Source organism: Ranitomeya imitator, chromosome 4 (assembly GCF_032444005.1).
Source record: "Ranitomeya imitator isolate aRanImi1 chromosome 4, aRanImi1.pri, whole genome shotgun sequence".
NCBI classification, from domain to species: domain Eukaryota; kingdom Metazoa; phylum Chordata; class Amphibia; order Anura; family Dendrobatidae; genus Ranitomeya; species Ranitomeya imitator.
Genome location: NC_091285.1, coordinates 524,641,902 through 524,664,887, shown reverse-complemented (window position 1 = coordinate 524,664,887; position 22,986 = coordinate 524,641,902). Strand labels below are relative to the sequence as shown.

General features: G+C 51.1%; 1 protein-coding gene across 2 annotated transcripts in view; it reads left to right on the top strand.

Moving 5' to 3' along the window:
* Window positions 1-2,568: 2,568 nt before the first annotated feature.
* ELL3 (elongation factor for RNA polymerase II 3) overlaps window positions 2,569-22,986 on the top strand; it is a 143,804-nt gene continuing 123,386 nt past the window's right edge. Inside the window, exon 1 of one of the 2 annotated variants that reach the window (XM_069766143.1) lies at window positions 2,569-2,752. In XM_069766143.1, the coding sequence (XP_069622244.1) occupies window positions 2,615-2,752 (138 nt within the window). In that variant the 5' untranslated portion in view covers window positions 2,569-2,614. The remainder of the gene's footprint in view (window positions 2,753-22,986) is intronic. The other variant, XM_069766142.1, reaches the window with a different exon arrangement.

The window sequence follows — 22,986 nt, the reverse complement described above, 5'->3', positions numbered from 1 at the left end:
TTACGAGGTTGTAATGAGTTTTATAGTGCTGATGATCTATCTAGTAGTCACAATAAATCCTGGTCGGTTGGAAGGAAATAATTCTAAAGAAACTAAAAAATAGACCCCAGATTCATATCATCCCAACCAGGGTTCGAAGTCAGTAAAAATATGGTACCCACGTTGTCGAAGATCAATAAAAACAAATGAGGAAGGCTAAAATAACCAACAAGGTGCAAATATATTGCATTACCCCTATGCCTTGTTATGAAGTATGACCTACTTGTACAAGGGAGGACTACACATGCCCAGCCTACTGTGTGCAGAAAATGAATACTGCCCTTAGCCTTCAGGCCATTCTGAAAAGGTGGAATTACCTGAAGTACAAAATGAGGCCGGACTACAAACAAGGTCATTAAGTACAGGGGTCTTCTGTGCACTTGCAAAGCAAGATGGATTGCCCCTCCATAAACCAACCAGGTCTCACTAATCAGTCATACCTAGAAAGTTCATCCCTCCCCTGAGAAGAATACACTCATTTCAAGATTCTAGATTGGATGCAAAAAAGGAAACACCTTGAATGAGAGAAGTAGGAGTGTGACTACAATTAGGTATTTGAAGTCCATCCAAGATGCCCTAAACCAGTGTTCCCCAACTCTGGTCCTCAAGAGCCACCAACAGGTCATGTTTTCAGGATTTCCTTAGTATAATTGCATCAACTGGACAGGCAAGCATTCAATCAACTGTGCAATACTAAGGAAATCCTGAAAACATGACCTGTTGGTGGCTCTTGAGGACCGGAGTTGGGGAACACTGCCCTAAACAATATAAGTTCTTATTCACACGTCGGTTTTTGGCATTAGTGTTCGTTCCACCAAGAGTGGAACTTACAGAAAAGAACTATAATCAAAAGAGTGACACCTATTCTGTATTTTGGAGACACTCCCGGTTTTGGCATACAAATACTGATCAACAATACTGATGAATGAATAAAGCCTTAACTTATAGATACAGAAAAAATCTGAGAACTTCATTGTTTATTTATCAGTTTTCCAACTTTTCCTAAAACTTTTTCGAGTCTTGTCCAATGACCTGGGACAATTGTACAGTTGTGTGAAAAAGTATGAATATTAATTATTGCCAAAGAGGACATTTTGCTTGAATTTATCAATAAGAAATGTCAATCTGAGTATATTTCGTTTTGCCTAGTCTTGGGATGTAAGTGTAGTGGTCCATTCCTCCACAGCTATAACATAGGGCAAAAACGTAAAGATTACCTGTTTGGGATGCAAAGGGGCCAAATGATGAAGATCCTGCCTTCACCCTCCCTTTTTGTGTTTCTTTAAGTTACAGCAGTTAAGGCTCTTTACTTGATTAAGGCAGCAGACAGCCTAAAGAGGGAGAGGGAGGGAATGCAGAAAAGCCCTGTATTTTTGGATGTTGCAGCTCAGCAGGAGAGGAAAGTATGTGTAAGGCCACATTCACCAGTTCAGTATTTTACATCAGGATTCGTCATCCACATCAATCAAAGAGGACAGAGATTAGCAGCAGAGAAGAGGGACTGACCTTGCAGCAATGACACCCATCGAACAGGACCGTCCAGATTTACATGCGTCACAGGAGCAATTCAGAAGGTATTTTGTAGGGTATACAGGGGGGAGTCAGGAGATAATATACAAGAGCTGATAAAGGTGGTGGTATTTGTTCTAAAGCTAAAAAACTGGTGACAGGTTCCTTTAAAAATTAAAGGAATCATTATGTGGATACACGGAATTGCTGTCTTCTAATCGGGTTATATACTGGAGTTCTATATAAATATTTAGTATTGGTCATCTGGAGTTGTGGCGACTATGGATGAGGTAGACGAGCACTGCATTGTCATGTTATAAGATGTTTAGATTGTTATGATATAATTGTAGTAATTGGAGCTTACTGTGTAGCTGTTCTCATGGGTGCAATAAACCTTTTCTTTTGTGGTTAATTTAGAACAATGTGTCCTCTGATTGACAAATATTGGAGTATCTGTTGTGAGAAATAATAATATCAGTCTATGATTTTCCTAACGAGCGCACACATTAAATGCATGGTGTGTGATCTTGGACTTGGTGACTGTGCCCATAACCCACCACAATTGACCAAAATTACATATATCGTGTAACAAAGTAACAGAAGCCAAAGCAGGATCTCATCTGTAATACCCTATTTTAGCTGGGGTTTTAGTAAATCAAAATGTGAAAAAATATTTTCCCCTCATAAAAGGAAAACTAAAAGGAAAATGGCATTAAAATAATGACCCTATATGAGCGGACAAAGTTTGGTAGATGTGGGCAAAATGATCAACAAGTGCCTGAGAATCAAAAGATTGTTGGAGAAGAAGTTAAGAGGAGACTGGGACTGTGAATGGACTGGTCATGGCTGATACACCGTGACCACTTCTACCACACAGCACCACGCTCCTAGTCATGCCTATCTTGTCTTTAGTGTCCCTGTAGTTTCCATTTCTTGGGCTTGTAATGTCAGTTGTGTGTCCCTCCTCATTGTCTGTTGTGTTCCCTCCCTGCCCACGCCTCCCACGCCTCCCCTTGGCTGCTGTCTCCAGCTCCCCTGCTTCTGCAGCTGGCTGTCACTGCTTGCCATGTCTCGTCCAGGGGAAGAGCTGAGTGGGACCTTGTCTTACCGGACCGAGCCCAGGAAAAGCCCCAGACTCAGCCTCTTCCACCTGAAGCTGACAGACTCTGCCCTTCGCTGCCTGCGGGACTTCCAGAAGGGACAGGTAAGCCACCGACCAGTAGCTGCCCATAGAAAGTGGCACTTCTTTCATCAAAACTACAGTACAGCAGTTTGCAATCTTAGGTTTTCCAGCTGTTGTGCAACCACAACTCCCAGCATCCCACGACAGAAGATAAGAACCAGGCAATGCTGGGAGTACTGGTTCCGCAACATCGAAAGAGCCACAGATTAGAGAGCATTTACAATAATGTCCAGCACTGCCCCTACGGTATATGGCATAAGGGCTATACTGTGCCACATACTGGATGAGCCGGGCCAAGCTACCCAGATATTACACGATAACATCTGCCTATTGGGGGCTACTAACTGGTCTGGTGATCACTTCCATTTTTACAATGTGATGAACATTTGATCTCCTTACTATACTGATCGCGGTTATGGCTCATCATTATGGCCCATTGATCACGCCATGTAAATAGCTTTTAGCCTTCACAACTATTTCCCCTCTCGTCTCCTTTGTGTGTTCTTTTTGTGTATAATTCCCCAACTGCTCTGTTGTTTTCTTTATCACATCTGTTCTATGTATTTCCATCATGTGCCCTGTTACCACTGACATATGGGAAAATACAATACCGTACGCTTTGTCCTAGTAAAGCGCTCGTGTGCCCTTGATATGTTATCTTGGATATTTACACTCTGCCACCTGTTGGCATATGGTAGGTGTTTGCTATCATCGAGGTGCCCCGTCCAGCTCCCTGCTGCCTTTTCTTAATAATACCCACTGTATCGTAGGATCGCCAGCCTCATGGTGGCCGGTACCCTTTAGGATTTTTCCATGTAATCACCCTTCGGCCTGGAAGTATCACCGGTGGTGGCATTGTGTTTTGCACAGAGTGGTGCCCATTTCATCCTTGGTTATTAAGCTGGTTTTATGTGCACTCGTTTATGGTCGGATTGTGATAAATTGCTCATGATAAATAGAAATACCATTATGATATCTGATCGTTATCTTTCTGTCTGTAATACCCATTATTGTCAATACAATGGGTTAGAGCCCATATCTTTACATGGGTCATTTTTGGTTATGTAGACAAGATCAGGTTTTAAGCTGCACACATTATACTGCAAATTTTATTATTTTTTAATGTGGCTTTGATGGTGTGGTCCAAAACAAGGCGTGTAAATGTACCCTAACGGCCTGCAGTACTCTATCACCAGCCCCTCGCTGGCATAAAACATCTGCTCCAACTAAACATTAGGGGATTTTTGTGCTTAGAAATTCTGTTTTCATCCATAGAGCTTCCTGGCATGTAATTGGCTAATTACAGATGAGATATGATGTTTCTGAGCACGGCCTTACCTGACGCTCATAATTCGATGACATGTCCACTACTTCCTGTCAGCTGAATCGTGTATTTCTACTTTACCAGCCGACAGTATAACACTGCGTATTTTTTGGACTCTATTCACATCTACATTGTGGCTGTAGTATATAAGTTGGTGCCGGATTCATCACACCCCAATGGCACCTGACGGACCTCGCTGACTTACAGTAGATTGACAGATGTTGTGTGGCATGCCAGTCTGTATTGTAATGAATACTGCAGCCGGCAGACGCCACATCGCCATTTATCACATGTACCATTGGTAATGACACAGGAGCTCATGTCTATAGGTAGCCGTGAATCCCAGGCATAATGGTGCACACTATGACTTGTATGTGCACCTGTGCCCGCGCTGCAGATGTTCAGTACTAGTAAGTCTCAGTTTCTGAAATAAAATTCAAATGACAACTTTCAGTCTCACAGCAAGTAATGATTGTAACGTATTAACTATTTAACTGCTCTATTAAAGCAGCAATAACAATTACTAGTAAATGGATTCTGGATACATAGATCCTTTGACGTATCATTGACTGAGACCAAAGAGGACCCCTGTGCAAGACCGGTATATGGGCCCTCATTTGAAGTCCAATAGTTCATCATGAAGCAAACGCTGATTTGGAGGTGGACATGAGCCCTGGTACCTCTTTTGCCCCTGTATAGAGGCATAGGTTGCACCAGTGGCATGTTTGCCCCTGATATAAACGCCTCCATAAGAGGCTGTACTGAAGACCACCGCGTCCATAAGTGTATCTGTAAATATCTATACAGTACTCTTTAGGAGGGATCATTGATGCTTTGTTCTCCTACAAACTTTTTTATCGCTTGGAGTCCAAACCGAATCCACATAAATCATACGCCCAAGGATTTCCATTGATCAATGAAGGCACTACTACGGCACTTTTATATCCAGCAAATAGTATTATTTATTTTTGGAGCACCATTAGGGGTAACATACAACGTACAGATATAGATCACAGAGCACAAACTAACAATGACAGGCTGGTAAAGATGAGAGAGGGTCCTGCCCTTGCGGGCTTACAGTCCATAGGATGTGCAGCACATGCCGGCAATTCCAAACATGGACAAGTTTCTCCATGGATTTGGTGGTGGCAATGATTTGGTTGAATTCACATGTATGTGATTTGGAAAGCTGCAGCTTGTTCTTAAATCTGCATGTGATTATTCACTTACATGTACGGTACTTGAATTGAACCTTGCTATGGCTTATAATGTAGAAATAATCGATTTTTCCTTCCACGTTTTTTCAATATTTTAACATTTGCACATTATCACAAAGAACTGCTAAATGCCTATCTGGCTGGATAAGCTACATCTGGGCAGTATACAATAGAGCTTGCATCGTATTCTGAGAATACGGCATCATCAACACACAGTTCAATTGTAGTCTTGAATGTCTGCATTCTCTAAGACTGATGAAATTCTTTATAGTTTGCTAGGAACTCTGTGTGTAAATGGTGTTACTGAAATTTACACGAATTAGATTTCTAGAGACGTACGGTTTGGGGATGATTTTCCAATATTAGCTGCTGAAAAAAACTGTAAATCTTCAGAATGCAACTTTTTTTCTGGCTATTTGCCAGTCGTTTTACAGCATGTATTTATGTTATATAAAAAAGAAAGAAAATGTTTACACAGCACCAACCAGTGTCCGGCAGCACAGCACCACGTGGCTATATCAGGTGTCCAGCAGCACAGCACCACACTGATAGATCCAGTGTCCGGCAGCACAGCACCACACTGATAGATCCAGTGTCCGGCAGCACAGCACCACACTGATAGATCTAGTGTCCGGCAGCACAGCACCACACTGATAGATCCAGTGTCCGGCAGCACAGCACCACACTGATAGATCCAGTGTCCGGCAGCACAGCACCACACTGATAGATCTAATGTCCGGCAGCACAGCACCACACTGATAGATCCAGTGTCCGGCAGCACAGCACCACACTGATAGATCCAGTGTCCGGCAACACAGCACCACACTGATAGATCCAGTGTCCGGCAGCACAGCACCACACTGATAGATCTAATGTCCGGCAGCACAGCACCACACTGATAGATCCAGTGTCCGGCAGCACAGCACCACACTGATAGATCCAGTGTCCGGCAGCACAGCACCACACTGATAGATCCAGTGTCCAGCAGCACAGCACCACACTGATAGATCTAGTGTCCGGCAGCACAGCACCACACTGATAGATCCAGTGTCCGGCAGCACAGCACCACACTGATAGATCCAGTGTCCGGCAGCACAGCACCACACTGATAGATCCAGTGTCCGGCAGCACAGCACCACACTGATAGATCCAGTGTCCGGCAGCACAGCACCACACTGATAGATCCAGTGTCCGGCAGCACAGCACCACACTGATAGATCCAGTGTTAAGCAGCACAGCACCACACTGATAGATCCAGTGTCCAGCAGCACAGCACCACACTGATAGATCCAGTGTTCAGCAGCACAGCACCACACTGATAGATCTAGTGTCCGGCAGCACAGCACCACACTGATATATCCGGTGTTCAGCAGCACACCACACTGATAGATCTAGTGTCCAGCAGCACAGCACCACACTGATAGATCCAGTGTCCGGCAGCACAGCACCACACTGATATATCCTGTGTTCAGCAGCACAGCACCACACTGATAGATCCAGTGTCCAGCAGCACAGCACCACACTGATAGATCCAGTGTCCGGCAGCACAGCACGACACTGATAGATCCAGTGTCCGGCAGCACAGCACCACACTGATAGATCCAGTGTCCGGCAACACAGCACCACACTGATAGATCCAGTGTCCGGCAGCACAGCACCACAATGATAGATCCAGTGTCCGGCAGCACAGCACCACGCTGATAGATCCAGTGTCCGGCAGCACAGCACCACGCTGATAGATCCAGTGTCCGGCAGCACAGCACCACGCTGATAGATCCAGTGTCCGGCAGCACAGCACCACACTGATAGATCCAGTGTCCGGCAGCACAGCACCACACTGATAGATCCAGTGTCCGGCAGCACAGCACCACACTGATAGATCCAGTGTCAGGCAGCACAGCACCACACTGATAGATCCAGTGTCCGGCAGCACAGCACCACACTGATAGATCCAGTGTCCGGCAGCACAGCACCACACTGATAGATCCAGTGTCCGGCAGCACAGCACCACACTAATAGATCCAGTGTCCGGCAGCACAGCACCACACTGATAGATCCAGTGTCCGGCAGCACAGCACCACACTGATATATCCAGTGTCCGGCAGCACAGCACCACACTGATAGATCCAGTGTCCGGCAGCACAGCACCACACTGATAGATCCAGTGTCCGGCAGCACAGCACCACACTGATAGATCCAGTGTCCGGCAGCACAGCACCACACTGATATATCTAGTGTCCAGCAGCACAGCACCACACTGATATATCTAGTGTCCAGCAGCACAGCACCACACTGATAGATCTAGTGTCCGGCAGCACAGCACCACACTGATAGATCCAGTGTCCGGCAGCACAGCACCACACTGATAGATCTAGTGTCCAGCAGCACAGCACCGCACTGATAGATCCAGTGTCCGGCAGCACAGCACCACACTGATAAATCTAGTGTCCGGCAGCACAGCACCACACTGATAGATCCAGTGTCCGGCAGCACAGCACCACACTGATAGATCTAGTGTCCAGCAGCACAGCACCACACTGATAGATCCAGTGTTCAGCAGCACAGCACCACACTGATATATCCTGTGTTCAGCAGCACAGCACCACACTGATAGATCCAGTGTCCAGCAGCACAGCACCACACTGATAGATCCAGTGTTCAGCAGCACAGCACCACACTGATAGATCTAGTGTCCGGCAGCACAGCACCACACTGATAGATCCAGTGTTCAGCAGCACAGCACCACACTGATAGATCCGGTGTCCAGCAGCACAGCACCACACTGATAGATCCAGTGTCCAGCAGCACAGCACCACACTGATAGATCTAGTGTCCGGCAGCACAGCACCACACTGATAGATCCAGTGTCCAGCAGCACAGCACCACACTGATAGATCTAGTGTCCGGCAGCACAGCACCACACTGATATATCCGGTGTTCAGCAGCACAGCACCACACTGATAGATCTAGTGTCCAGCAGCACAGCACCACACTGATAGATCTAGTGTCCGGCAGCACAGCACCACACTGATAGATCTAGTGTCCGGCAGCACAGCACCACACTGATAGATCCAGTGTCCGGCAGCACAGCACCACACTGATAGATCTAGTGTCCGGCAGCACAGCACCACACTGATAGATCCAGTGTGCGGCAGCACAGCACCACACTGATAGATCATGTGTCCGGCAGCACAGCACCACACTGATAGATCCAGTGTCCGGCAGCACAGCACCACACTGATAGATCCAGTGTCCGGCAGCACAGCACCACACTGATATATCAGGTGTACGGCAGCACAGCACCACACTGATAGATCCAGTGTCCGGCAGCACAGCACCACTCTCATAGATCCAGTGTCCAGCAGCACAGCACCACACTGATAGATCCAGTGTCCGGCAGCACAGCACCACACTGATAGATCCAGTGTCCAGCAGCACAGCACCACACTGATAGATCTAGTGTCCGGCAGCACAGCACCACACTGATATATCAGGTGTCCAGTAGCACAGAACCACACTGATAGATCTAGTGTCCGGCAGCACAGCACCACACTGATAGATCCAGTGTCCGGCAGGACAGCACCACACTGATAGATCCAGTGTCCGGCAGCACAGCACCACACTGATAGATCTAGTGTCCGGCAGCACAGCATCACACTGATAGATCTAGTGTCCGGCAGCACAGCACCACACTGATAGATCTAGTGTCCGGCAGCACAGCACCACACTGATATATCCAGTGTCCGGCAGCACAGCACCACACTGATAGATCCAGTGTCCGGCAGCACAGCACCACACTGATAGATCCAGTGTCCGGCAGCACAGCACCACACTGATAGATCTAATGTCCGGCAGCACAGCACCACACTGATATATCAGGTGTCCAGTAGCACAGAACCACACTGATAGATCTAGTGTCCGGCAGCACAGCACCACACTGATAGATCCAGTGTCCGGCAGCACAGCACCACACTGATAGATCCAGTGTCCGGCAGCACAGCACCACACTGATAGATCTAGTGTCCGGCAGCACAGCATCACACTGATAGATCTAGTGTCCGGCAGCACAGCACCACACTGATAGATCTAGTGTCCGGCAGCACAGCACCACACTGATAGATCCAGTGTCCGGCAGCACAGCACCACACTGATAGATCTAGTGTCCGGCAGCACAGCACCACACTGATATATCTAGTGTTCGGCAGCACAGCATCACACTGATAGATCTAGTGTCCGGCAGCACAGCACCACACTGATAGATCTAGTGTTCGGCAGCACAGCACCACACTGATATATCTAGTGTCCGGCAGCACAGCACCACACTGATAGATCCAGTGTCCGGCAGCACAGCACCACACTGATAGATCCAGTGTCCGGCAGCACAGCACCACACTGATAGATCTAGTGTCCGGCAGCACAGCACCACATTGATAGATCTAGTGTCCGGCAGCACAGCACCACACTGATAGATCTAGTGTCCGGCAGCACAGCACCACACTGATATATCTAGTGTCCGGCAGCACAGCACCACACTGATAGATCCAGTGTCCGGCAGCACAGCACCACACTGATAGATCCAGTGTCTGGCAGCACACCACCACACTGATAGATCATGTGTCCGGCAGCACAGCACCACACTGATAGATCCAGTGTCCGGCAGCACAGCACCACACTGATAGATCCAGTGTCCGGCAGCACAGCACCACACTGATATATCAGGTGTCCAGCAGCACAGCACCACGCTGATAGATCCAGTGTCCGGCAGCACAGCACCACTCTCATAGATCCAGTGTCCAGCAGCACAGCACCACACTGATAGATCCAGTGTCCGGCAGCACAGCACCACACTGATAGATCCAGTGTCCAGCAGCACAGCACCACACTGATAGATCTAGTGTCCGGCAGCACAGCACCACACTGATATATCAGGTGTCCAGTAGCACAGAACCACACTGATAGATCTAGTGTCCGGCAGCACAGCACCACACTGATAGATCCAGTGTCCGGCAGCACAGCACCACACTGATAGATCCAGTGTCCGGCAGCACAGCACCACACTGATAGATCTAGTGTCCAGCAGCACAGCATCACACTGATAGATCTAGTGTCCGGCAGCACAGCACCACACTGATAGATCTAGTGTCCGGCAGCACAGCACCACACTGATATATCCAGTGTCTGGCAGCACAGCACCACACTGATAGATCCAGTGTCCGGCAGCACAGCACCACACTGATAGATCCAGTGTCCGGCAGCACAGCACCACACTGATAGATCTAATGTCCGGCAGCACAGCACCACACTGATATATCAGGTGTCCAGTAGCACAGAACCACACTGATAGATCTAGTGTCCGGCAGCACAGCACCACACTGATAGATCCAGTGTCCGGCAGCACAGCACCACACTGATAGATCCAGTGTCCGGCAGCACAGCACCACACTGATAGATCTAGTGTCCGGCAGCACAGCATCACACTGATAGATCTAGTGTCCGGCAGCACAGCACCACACTGATAGATCTAGTGTCCGGCAGCACAGCACCACACTGATAGATCCAGTGTCCGGCAGCACAGCACCACACTGATAGATCTAGTGTCCGGCAGCACAGCACCACACTGATATATCTAGTGTTCGGCAGCACAGCATCACACTGATAGATCTAGTGTCCGGCAGCACAGCACCACACTGATAGATCTAGTGTCCGGCAGCATAGCACCACACTGATATATCTAGTGTCCGGCAGCACAGCACCACACTGATAGATCCAGTGTCCGGCAGCACAGCACCACACTGATAGATCCAGTGTCCGGCAGCACAGCACCACACTGATAGATCTAGTGTCCGGCAGCACAGCACCACATTGATAGATCTAGTGTCCGGCAGCACAGCACCACACTGATAGATCTAGTGTCCGGCAGCACAGCACCACACTGATATATCTAGTGTGCGGCAGCACAGCACCACACTGATAGATCCAGTGTCCGGCAGCACAGCACCACACTGATAGATCCAGTGTCTGCCAGCACAGCACCACACTGATAGATCTAGTGTCCGGCAGCACAGCACCACATTGATAGATCTAGTGTCCGGCAGCACAGCACCACACTGATAGATCTACTGTCCGGCAGCACAGCACCACACTGATATATCCGGTGTTTGGCAGCACAGCACCACACTGATAGATCCAGTGTCCGGCAGCACAGCACCACACTGATAGATCCAGTGTCCGGCAGCACAGCACCACACTGATCCAGTGTTCAGCAGCACAGCACCACTCTGATATATCCAGTGTCCGGCAGCACAGCACCACACTGATAGATCCAGTGTCTGGCAGCACAGCACCACACTGATAGATCCAGTGTCTGGCAGCACAGCACCACACTGATCCAGTGTTCAGCAGCACAGCACCACTCTGATATATCCAGTGTCCGGCAGCACAGCACCACACTGATAGATCCAGTGTCTGGCAGCACAGCACCACACTGATCCAGTGTTCAGCAGCACAGCACCACACTGATAGATCCAGTGTCCGGCAGCACAGCACCACACTGATAGATCCAGTGTCCGGCAGCACAGCACCACACTGATAGATCCAGTGTCCGGAAGCACAGCACCACACTGATAGATCTAGTTTCCGGCAGCACAGTACCACACTGACATATCCGGTGTTCAGCAGCACAGCACCACACTGATAGATCTAGTGTCCGGCAGCACAGCACCACACTGATATATCCGGTGTTCAGCAGCACAGCACCACACTGATAGATCTAGTGTCCAGCAGCACAGCACCACACTGATAGATCCAGTGTCCGGCAGCACAGCACCCCACTGATAAATCCAGTGTCCGGCAGCACAGCACCACACTGATAGATCCAGTGTACGGCAGCACAGCACCACACTGATAGATCCAGTGTCCGGCAGCACAGCACCACACTGATAGATCCAGTGTCCGGCAGCACAGCACCACACTGATAGATCCAGTGTTCAGCAGCACAGCACCACACTGATATGTCCAGTGTTCAGCAGCACAGCACCACACTGATAGATCCAGTGTCCGGCAGCACAGCACCACACTGATATATCCGGTGTTCAGCAGCACAGCACCACACTGATAGATCCAGTGTCCGGCAGCACAGCACCACACTGATATATCCGGTGTTCAGCAGCACAGCACCACACTGATATATCTGGTGTTCAGCAGCACAGCACCACACTAATATATCCGGTGTTTGGCAGCACAGCACCACACTGATAGATCCAGTGTCCGGCAGCACAGCACCACACTGATATATCCGGTGTCTGGCAGCACAGCACCACACTGATAGATCCAGTGTCAGGCAGCACAGCACCACACTGATCCAGTGTTCAGCAGCACAGCACCACTCTGATATATCCAGTGTCCGGCAGCACAGCACCACACTGATAGATCCAGTGTCTGGCAGCACAGCACCACACTGATAGATCCAGTGTCTGGCAGCACAGCACCACACTGATCCAGTGTTCAGCAGCACAGCACCACTCTGATATATCCAGTGTCCGGCAGCACAGCACCACACTGATAGATCCAGTGTCTGGCAGCACAGCACCACACTGATCCAGTGTTCAGCAGCACAGCACCACACTGATAGATCCAGTGTCCGGCAGCACAGCACCACACTGATAGATCCAGTGTCCGGCAGCACAGCACCACACTGATAGATCCAGTGTCCGGAAGCACAGCACCACACTGATAGATCTAGTTTCCGGCAGCACAGTACCACACTGACATATCCGGTGTTCAGCAGCACAGCACCACACTGATAGATCTAGTGTCCGGCAGCACAGCACCACACTGATAGATCTAGTGTCCAGCAGCACAGCACCACACTGATAGATCCAGTGTCCGGCAGCACAGCACCACACTGATAGATCTAGTGTCCGGCAGCACAGCACCACACTGATAGATCCAGTGTCCGGCAGCACAGCACCACACTGATAGATCTAGTGTCCAGCAGCACAGCACCACACTGATAGATCCAGTGTTCAGCAGCACAGCACCACACTGATATATCCTGGGTTCAGCAGCACAGCACCACACTGATAGATCCAGTGTCCAGCAGCACAGCACCACACTGATAGATCCAGTGTTCAGCAGAACAGCACCACACTGATAGATCTAGTGTCCGGCAGCACAGCACCACACTGATAGATCCAGTGTTCACCAGCACAGCACCACACTGATAGATCCAGTGTCCAGCAGCACAGCACCACACTGATAGATCCAGTGTTCAGCAGCACAGCACCACACTGATAGATCTAGTGTCCGGCAGCACAGCACCACACTGATATATCCGGTGTTCAGCAGCACACCACACTGATAGATCTAGTGTCCAGCAGCACAGCACCACACTGATATATCCAGTGTCCGGCAGCACAGCACCACACTGATATATCCTGTGTTCAGCAGCACAGCACCACACTGATAGATCCAGTGTCCAGCAGCACAGCACCACACTGATAGATCCAGTGTCCGGCAGCACAGCACCACACTGATAGATCCAGTGTCCGGCAGCACAGCACCACACTGATAGATCCAGTGTCCGGCAGCACAGCACCACACTGATAGATCCAGTGTCCGGCAGCACAGCACCACACTGATAGATCCAGTGTCCGGCAGCACAGCACCACACTGATAGATCCAGTGTCCGGCAGCACAGCACCACACTGATAGATCCAGTGTCCGGCAGCACAGCACCACACTGATAGATCCAGTGTCCGGCAGCACAGCACCACACTGATAGATCTAGTGTCCGGCAGCACAGCATCACACTGATAGATCTAGTGTCCGGCAGCACAGCACCACACTGATAGATCTAGTGTCCGGCAGCACAGCACCACACTGATAGATCCAGTGTCCGGCAGCACAGCACCACACTGATAGATCTAGTGTCCGGCAGCACAGCACCACACTGATATATCTAGTGTTCGGCAGCACAGCATCACACTGATAGATCTAGTGTCCGGCAGCACAGCACCACACTGATAGATCTAGTGTCCGGCAGCATAGCACCACACTGATATATCTAGTGTCCGGCAGCACAGCACCACACTGATAGATCCAGTGTCCGGCAGCACAGCACCACACTGATAGATCCAGTGTCCGGCAGCACAGCACCACACTGATAGATCTAGTGTCCGGCAGCACAGCACCACATTGATAGATCTAGTGTCCGGCAGCACAGCACCACACTGATAGATCTAGTGTCCGGCAGCACAGCACCACACTGATATATCTAGTGTGCGGCAGCACAGCACCACACTGATAGATCCAGTGTCCGGCAGCACAGCACCACACTGATAGATCCAGTGTCTGGCAGCACAGCACCACACTGATAGATCTAGTGTCCGGCAGCACAGCACCACATTGATAGATCTAGTGTCCGGCAGCACAGCACCACACTGATAGATCTACTGTCCGGCAGCACAGCACCACACTGATATATCCGGTGTTTGGCAGCACAGCACCACACTGATAGATCCAGTGTCCGGCAGCACAGCACCACACTGATAGATCCAGTGTCCGGCAGCACAGCACCACACTGATATATCCGGTGTCTGGCAGCACAGCACCACACTGATAGATCCAGTGTCAGGCAGCACAGCACCACACTGATCCAGTGTTCAGCAGCACAGCACCACTCTGATATATCCAGTGTCCGGCAGCACAGCACCACACTGATAGATCCAGTGTCTGGCAGCACAGCACCACACTGATAGATCCAGTGTCTGGCAGCACAGCACCACACTGATCCAGTGTTCAGCAGCACAGCACCACTCTGATATATCCAGTGTCCGGCAGCACAGCACCACACTGATAGATCCAGTGTCTGGCAGCACAGCACCACACTGATCCAGTGTTCAGCAGCACAGCACCACACTGATAGATCCAGTGTCCGGCAGCACAGCACCACACTGATAGATCCAGTGTCCGGCAGCACAGCACCACACTGATAGATCCAGTGTCCGGAAGCACAGCACCACACTGATAGATCTAGTTTCCGGCAGCACAGTACCACACTGACATATCCGGTGTTCAGCAGCACAGCACCACACTGATAGATCTAGTGTCCGGCAGCACAGCACCACACTGATATATCCGGTGTTCAGCAGCACAGCACCACACTGATAGATCTAGTGTCCAGCAGCACAGCACCACACTGATAGATCCAGTGTCCGGCAGCACAGCACCCCACTGATAAATCCAGTGTCCGGCAGCACAGCACCACACTGATAGATCCAGTGTACGGCAGCACAGCACCACACTGATAGATCCAGTGTCCGGCAGCACAGCACCACACTGATAGATCCAGTGTCCGGCAGCACAGCACCACACTGATAGATCCAGTGTTCAGCAGCACAGCACCACACTGATATGTCCAGTGTTCAGCAGCACAGCACCACACTGATAGATCCAGTGTCCGGCAGCACAGCACCACACTGATATATCCGGTGTTCAGCAGCACAGCACCACACTGATAGATCCAGTGTCCGGCAGCACAGCACCACACTGATATATCCGGTGTTCAGCAGCACAGCACCACACTGATATATCTGGTGTTCAGCAGCACAGCACCACACTAATATATCCGGTGTTTGGCAGCACAGCACCACACTGATAGATCCAGTGTCCGGCAGCACAGCACCACACTGATATATCCGGTGTCTGGCAGCACAGCACCACACTGATAGATCCAGTGTCAGGCAGCACAGCACCACACTGATCCAGTGTTCAGCAGCACAGCACCACTCTGATATATCCAGTGTCCGGCAGCACAGCACCACACTGATAGATCCAGTGTCTGGCAGCACAGCACCACACTGATAGATCCAGTGTCTGGCAGCACAGCACCACACTGATCCAGTGTTCAGCAGCACAGCACCACTCTGATATATCCAGTGTCCGGCAGCACAGCACCACACTGATAGATCCAGTGTCTGGCAGCACAGCACCACACTGATCCAGTGTTCAGCAGCACAGCACCACACTGATATATCAGGTGTACAGCAGCACAGCACCACACTGATAGATCCAGTGTCCGGCAGCACAGCACCACTCTCATAGATCCAGTGTCCAGCAGCACAGCACCACACTGATAGATCCAGTGTCCGGCAGCACAGCACCACACTGATAGATCCAGTGTCCAGCAGCACAGCACCACACTGATAGATCTAGTGTCCGGCAGCACAGCACCACACTGATATATCAGGTGTCCAGTAGCACAGAACCACACTGATAGATCTAGTGTCCGGCAGCACAGCACCACACTGATAGATCCAGTGTCCGGCAGGACAGCACCACACTGATAGATCCAGTGTCCGGCAGCACAGCACCACACTGATAGATCTAGTGTCCGGCAGCACAGCATCACACTGATAGATCTAGTGTCCGGCAGCACAGCACCACACTGATAGATCTAGTGTCCGGCAGCACAGCACCACACTGATATATCCAGTGTCCGGCAGCACAGCACCACACTGATAGATCCAGTGTCCGGCAGCACAGCACCACACTGATAGATCCAGTGTCCGGCAGCACAGCACCACACTGATAGATCTAATGTCCGGCAGCACAGCACCACACTGATATATCAGGTGTCCAGTAGCACAGAACCACACTGATAGATCTAGTGTCCAGCAGCACAGCACCACACTGATAGATCCAGTGTCCGGCAGCACAGCACCACACTGATAGATCCAGTGTCCGGCAGCACAGCACCACACTGATAGATCTAGTGTCCGGCAGCACAGCATCACACTGATAGATCTAGTGTCCGGCAGCACAGCACCACACTGATAGATCTAGTGTCCGGCAGCACAGCACCACACTGATAGATCCAGTGTCCGGCAGCACAGCACCACACTGATAGATCTAGTGTCCGGCAGCACAGCACCACACTGATATATCTAGTGTTCGGCAGCACAGCATCACACTGATAGATCTAGTGTCCGGCAGCACAGCACCACACTGATAGATCTAGTGTTCGGCAGCACAGCACCACACTGATATATCTAGTGTCCGGCAGCACAGCACCACACTGATAGATCCAGTGTCCGGCAGCACAGCACCACACTGATAGATCCAGTGTCCGGCAGCACAGCACCACACTGATAGATCTAGTGTCCGGCAGCACAGCACCACATTGATAGATCTAGTGTCCGGCAGCACAGCACCACACTGATAGATCTAGTGTCCGGCAGCACAGCACCACACTGATATATCTAGTGTCCGGCAGCACAGCACCACACTGATAGATCCAGTGTCCGGCAGCACAGCACCACACTGATAGATCCAGTGTCTGGCAGCACACCACCACACTGATAGATCATGTGTCCGGCAGCACAGCACCACACTGATAGATCCAGTGTCCGGCAGCACAGCACCACACTGATAGATCCAGTGTCCGGCAGCACAGCACCACACTGATATATCAGGTGTCCAGCAGCACAGCACCACGCTGATAGATCCAGTGTCCGGCAGCACAGCACCACTCTCATAGATCCAGTGTCCAGCAGCACAGCACCACACTGATAGATCCAGTGTCCGGCAGCACAGCACCACACTGATAGATCCAGTGTCCAGCAGCACAGCACCACACTGATAGATCTAGTGTCCGGCAGCACAGCACCACACTGATATATCAGGTGTCCAGTAGCACAGAACCACACTGATAGATCTAGTGTCCGGCAGCACAGCACCACACTGATAGATCCAGTGTCCGGCAGCACAGCACCACACTGATAGATCCAGTGTCCGGCAGCACAGCACCACACTGATAGATCTAGTGTCCAGCAGCACAGCATCACACTGATAGATCTAGTGTCCGGCAGCACAGCACCACACTGATAGATCTAGTGTCCGGCAGCACAGCACCACACTGATATATCCAGTGTCTGGCAGCACAGCACCACACTGATAGATCCAGTGTCCGGCAGCACAGCACCACACTGATAGATCCAGTGTCCGGCAGCACAGCACCACACTGATAGATCTAATGTCCGGCAGCACAGCACCACACTGATATATCAGGTGTCCAGTAGCACAGAACCACACTGATAGATCTAGTGTCCGGCAGCACAGCACCACACTGATAGATCCAGTGTCCGGCAGCACAGCACCACACTGATAGATCCAGTGTCCGGCAGCACAGCACCACACTGATAGATCTAGTGTCCGGCAGCACAGCATCACACTGATAGATCTAGTGTCCGGCAGCACAGCACCACACTGATAGATCTAGTGTCCGGCAGCACAGCACCACACTGATAGATCCAGTGTCCGGCAGCACAGCACCACACTGATAGATCTAGTGTCCGGCAGCACAGCACCACACTGATATATCTAGTGTTCGGCAGCACAGCATCACACTGATAGATCTAGTGTCCGGCAGCACAGCACCACACTGATAGATCTAGTGTCCGGCAGCATAGCACCACACTGATATATCTAGTGTCCGGCAGCACAGCACCACACTGATAGATCCAGTGTCCGGCAGCACAGCACCACACTGATAGATCCAGTGTCCGGCAGCACAGCACCACACTGATAGATCTAGTGTCCGGCAGCACAGCACCACATTGATAGATCTAGTGTCCGGCAGCACAGCACCACACTGATAGATCTAGTGTCCGGCAGCACAGCACCACACTGATATATCTAGTGTGCGGCAGCACAGCACCACACTGATAGATCCAGTGTCCGGCAGCACAGCACCACACTGATAGATCCAGTGTCTGCCAGCACAGCACCACACTGATAGATCTAGTGTCCGGCAGCACAGCACCACATTGATAGATCTAGTGTCCGGCAGCACAGCACCACACTGATAGATCTACTGTCCGGCAGCACAGCACCACACTGATATATCCGGTGTTTGGCAGCACAGCACCACACTGATAGATCCAGTGTCCGGCAGCACAGCACCACACTGATAGATCCAGTGTCCGGCAGCACAGCACCACACTGATCCAGTGTTCAGCAGCACAGCACCACTCTGATATATCCAGTGTCCGGCAGCACAGCACCACACTGATAGATCCAGTGTCTGGCAGCACAGCACCACACTGATAGATCCAGTGTCTGGCAGCACAGCACCACACTGATCCAGTGTTCAGCAGCACAGCACCACTCTGATATATCCAGTGTCCGGCAGCACAGCACCACACTGATAGATCCAGTGTCTGGCAGCACAGCACCACACTGATCCAGTGTTCAGCAGCACAGCACCACACTGATAGATCCAGTGTCCGGCAGCACAGCACCACACTGATAGATCCAGTGTCCGGCAGCACAGCACCACACTGATAGATCCAGTGTCCGGAAGCACAGCACCACACTGATAGATCTAGTTTCCGGCAGCACAGTACCACACTGACATATCCGGTGTTCAGCAGCACAGCACCACACTGATAGATCTAGTGTCCGGCAGCACAGCACCACACTGATATATCCGGTGTTCAGCAGCACAGCACCACACTGATAGATCTAGTGTCCAGCAGCACAGCACCACACTGATAGATCCAGTGTCCGGCAGCACAGCACCCCACTGATAAATCCAGTGTCCGGCAGCACAGCACCACACTGATAGATCCAGTGTACGGCAGCACAGCACCACACTGATAGATCCAGTGTCCGGCAGCACAGCACCACACTGATAGATCCAGTGTCCGGCAGCACAGCACCACACTGATAGATCCAGTGTTCAGCAGCACAGCACCACACTGATATGTCCAGTGTTCAGCAGCACAGCACCACACTGATAGATCCAGTGTCCGGCAGCACAGCACCACACTGATATATCCGGTGTTCAGCAGCACAGCACCACACTGATAGATCCAGTGTCCGGCAGCACAGCACCACACTGATATATCCGGTGTTCAGCAGCACAGCACCACACTGATATATCTGGTGTTCAGCAGCACAGCACCACACTAATATATCCGGTGTTTGGCAGCACAGCACCACACTGATAGATCCAGTGTCCGGCAGCACAGCACCACACTGATATATCCGGTGTCTGGCAGCACAGCACCACACTGATAGATCCAGTGTCAGGCAGCACAGCACCACACTGATCCAGTGTTCAGCAGCACAGCACCACTCTGATATATCCAGTGTCCGGCAGCACAGCACCACACTGATAGATCCAGTGTCTGGCAGCACAGCACCACACTGATAGATCCAGTGTCTGGCAGCACAGCACCACACTGATCCAGTGTTCAGCAGCACAGCACCACTCTGATATATCCAGTGTCCGGCAGCACAGCACCACACTGATAGATCCAGTGTCTGGCAGCACAGCACCACACTGATCCAGTGTTCAGCAGCACAGCACCACACTGATAGATCCAGTGTCCGGCAGCACAGCACCACACTGATAGATCCAGTGTCCGGCAGCACAGCACCACACTGATAGATCCAGTGTCCGGAAGCACAGCACCACACTGATAGATCTAGTTTCCGGCAGCACAGTACCACACTGACATATCCGGTGTTCAGCAGCACAGCACCACACTGATAGATCTAGTGTCCGGCAGCACAGCACCACACTGATATATCCGGTGTCCGGCAGCACAGCACCACACTGATATATCCTGTGTTCAGCAGCACAGCACCACACTGATAGATCCAGTGTCCAGCAGCACAGCACCACACTGATAGATCCAGTGTCCGGCAGCACAGCACCACACTGATAGATCCAGTGTCCGGCAGCACAGCACCACACTGATAGATCCAGTGTCCGGCAGCACAGCACCACACTGATAGATCCAGTGTCCGGCAGCACAGCACCACACTGATAGATCCAGTGTCCGGCAGCACAGCACCACGCTGATAGATCCAGTGTCCGGCAGCACAGCACCACGCTGATAGATCCAGTGTCCGGCAGCACAGCACCACGCTGATAGATCCAGTGTCCGGCAGCACAGCACCACACTGATAGATCCAGTGTCCGGCAGCACAGCACCACACTGATAGATCTAGTGTCCAGCAGCACAGCACCACACTGATAGATCCAGTGTCCGGCAGCACAGCACCACACTGATAGATCTAGTGTCCGGCAGCACAGCACCACACTGATAGATCCAGTGTCCGGCAGCACAGCACCACACTGATAGATCTAGTGTCCAGCAGCACAGCACCACACTGATAGATCCAGTGTTCAGCAGCACAGCACCACACTGATATATCCTGGGTTCAGCAGCACAGCACCACACTGATAGATCCAGTGTCCAGCAGCACAGCACCACACTGATAGATCCAGTGTTCAGCAGAACAGCACCACACTGATAGATCTAGTGTCCGGCAGCACAGCACCACACTGATAGATCCAGTGTTCACCAGCACAGCACCACACTGATAGATCCAGTGTCCAGCAGCACAGCACCACACTGATAGATCCAGTGTTCAGCAGCACAGCACCACACTGATAGATCTAGTGTCCGGCAGCACAGCACCACACTGATATATCCGGTGTTCAGCAGCACACCACACTGATAGATCTAGTGTCCAGCAGCACAGCACCACACTGATATATCCAGTGTCCGGCAGCACAGCACCACACTGATATATCCTGTGTTCAGCAGCACAGCACCACACTGATAGATCCAGTGTCCAGCAGCACAGCACCACACTGATAGATCCAGTGTCCGGCAGCACAGCACCACACTGATAGATCCAGTGTCCGGCAGCACAGCACCACACTGATAGATCCAGTGTCCGGCAGCACAGCACCACACTGATAGATCCAGTGTCCGGCAGCACAGCACCACACTGATAGATCCAGTGTCCGGCAGCACAGCACCACACTGATAGATCCAGTGTCCGGCAGCACAGCACCACACTGATAGATCCAGTGTCCGGCAGCACAGCACCACACTGATAGATCCAGTGTCCGGCAGCACAGCACCACACTGATAGATCTAGTGTCCGGCAGCACAGCATCACACTGATAGATCTAGTGTCCGGCAGCACAGCACCACACTGATAGATCTAGTGTCCGGCAGCACAGCACCACACTGATAGATCCAGTGTCCGGCAGCACAGCACCACACTGATAGATCTAGTGTCCGGCAGCACAGCACCACACTGATATATCTAGTGTTCGGCAGCACAGCATCACACTGATAGATCTAGTGTCCGGCAGCACAGCACCACACTGATAGATCTAGTGTCCGGCAGCATAGCACCACACTGATATATCTAGTGTCCGGCAGCACAGCACCACACTGATAGATCCAGTGTCCGGCAGCACAGCACCACACTGATAGATCCAGTGTCCGGCAGCACAGCACCACACTGATAGATCTAGTGTCCGGCAGCACAGCACCACATTGATAGATCTAGTGTCCGGCAGCACAGCACCACACTGATAGATCTAGTGTCCGGCAGCACAGCACCACACTGATATATCTAGTGTGCGGCAGCACAGCACCACACTGATAGATCCAGTGTCCGGCAGCACAGCACCACACTGATAGATCCAGTGTCTGGCAGCACAGCACCACACTGATAGATCTAGTGTCCGGCAGCACAGCACCACATTGATAGATCTAGTGTCCGGCAGCACAGCACCACACTGATAGATCTACTGTCCGGCAGCACAGCACCACACTGATATATCCGGTGTTTGGCAGCACAGCACCACACTGATAGATCCAGTGTCCGGCAGCACAGCA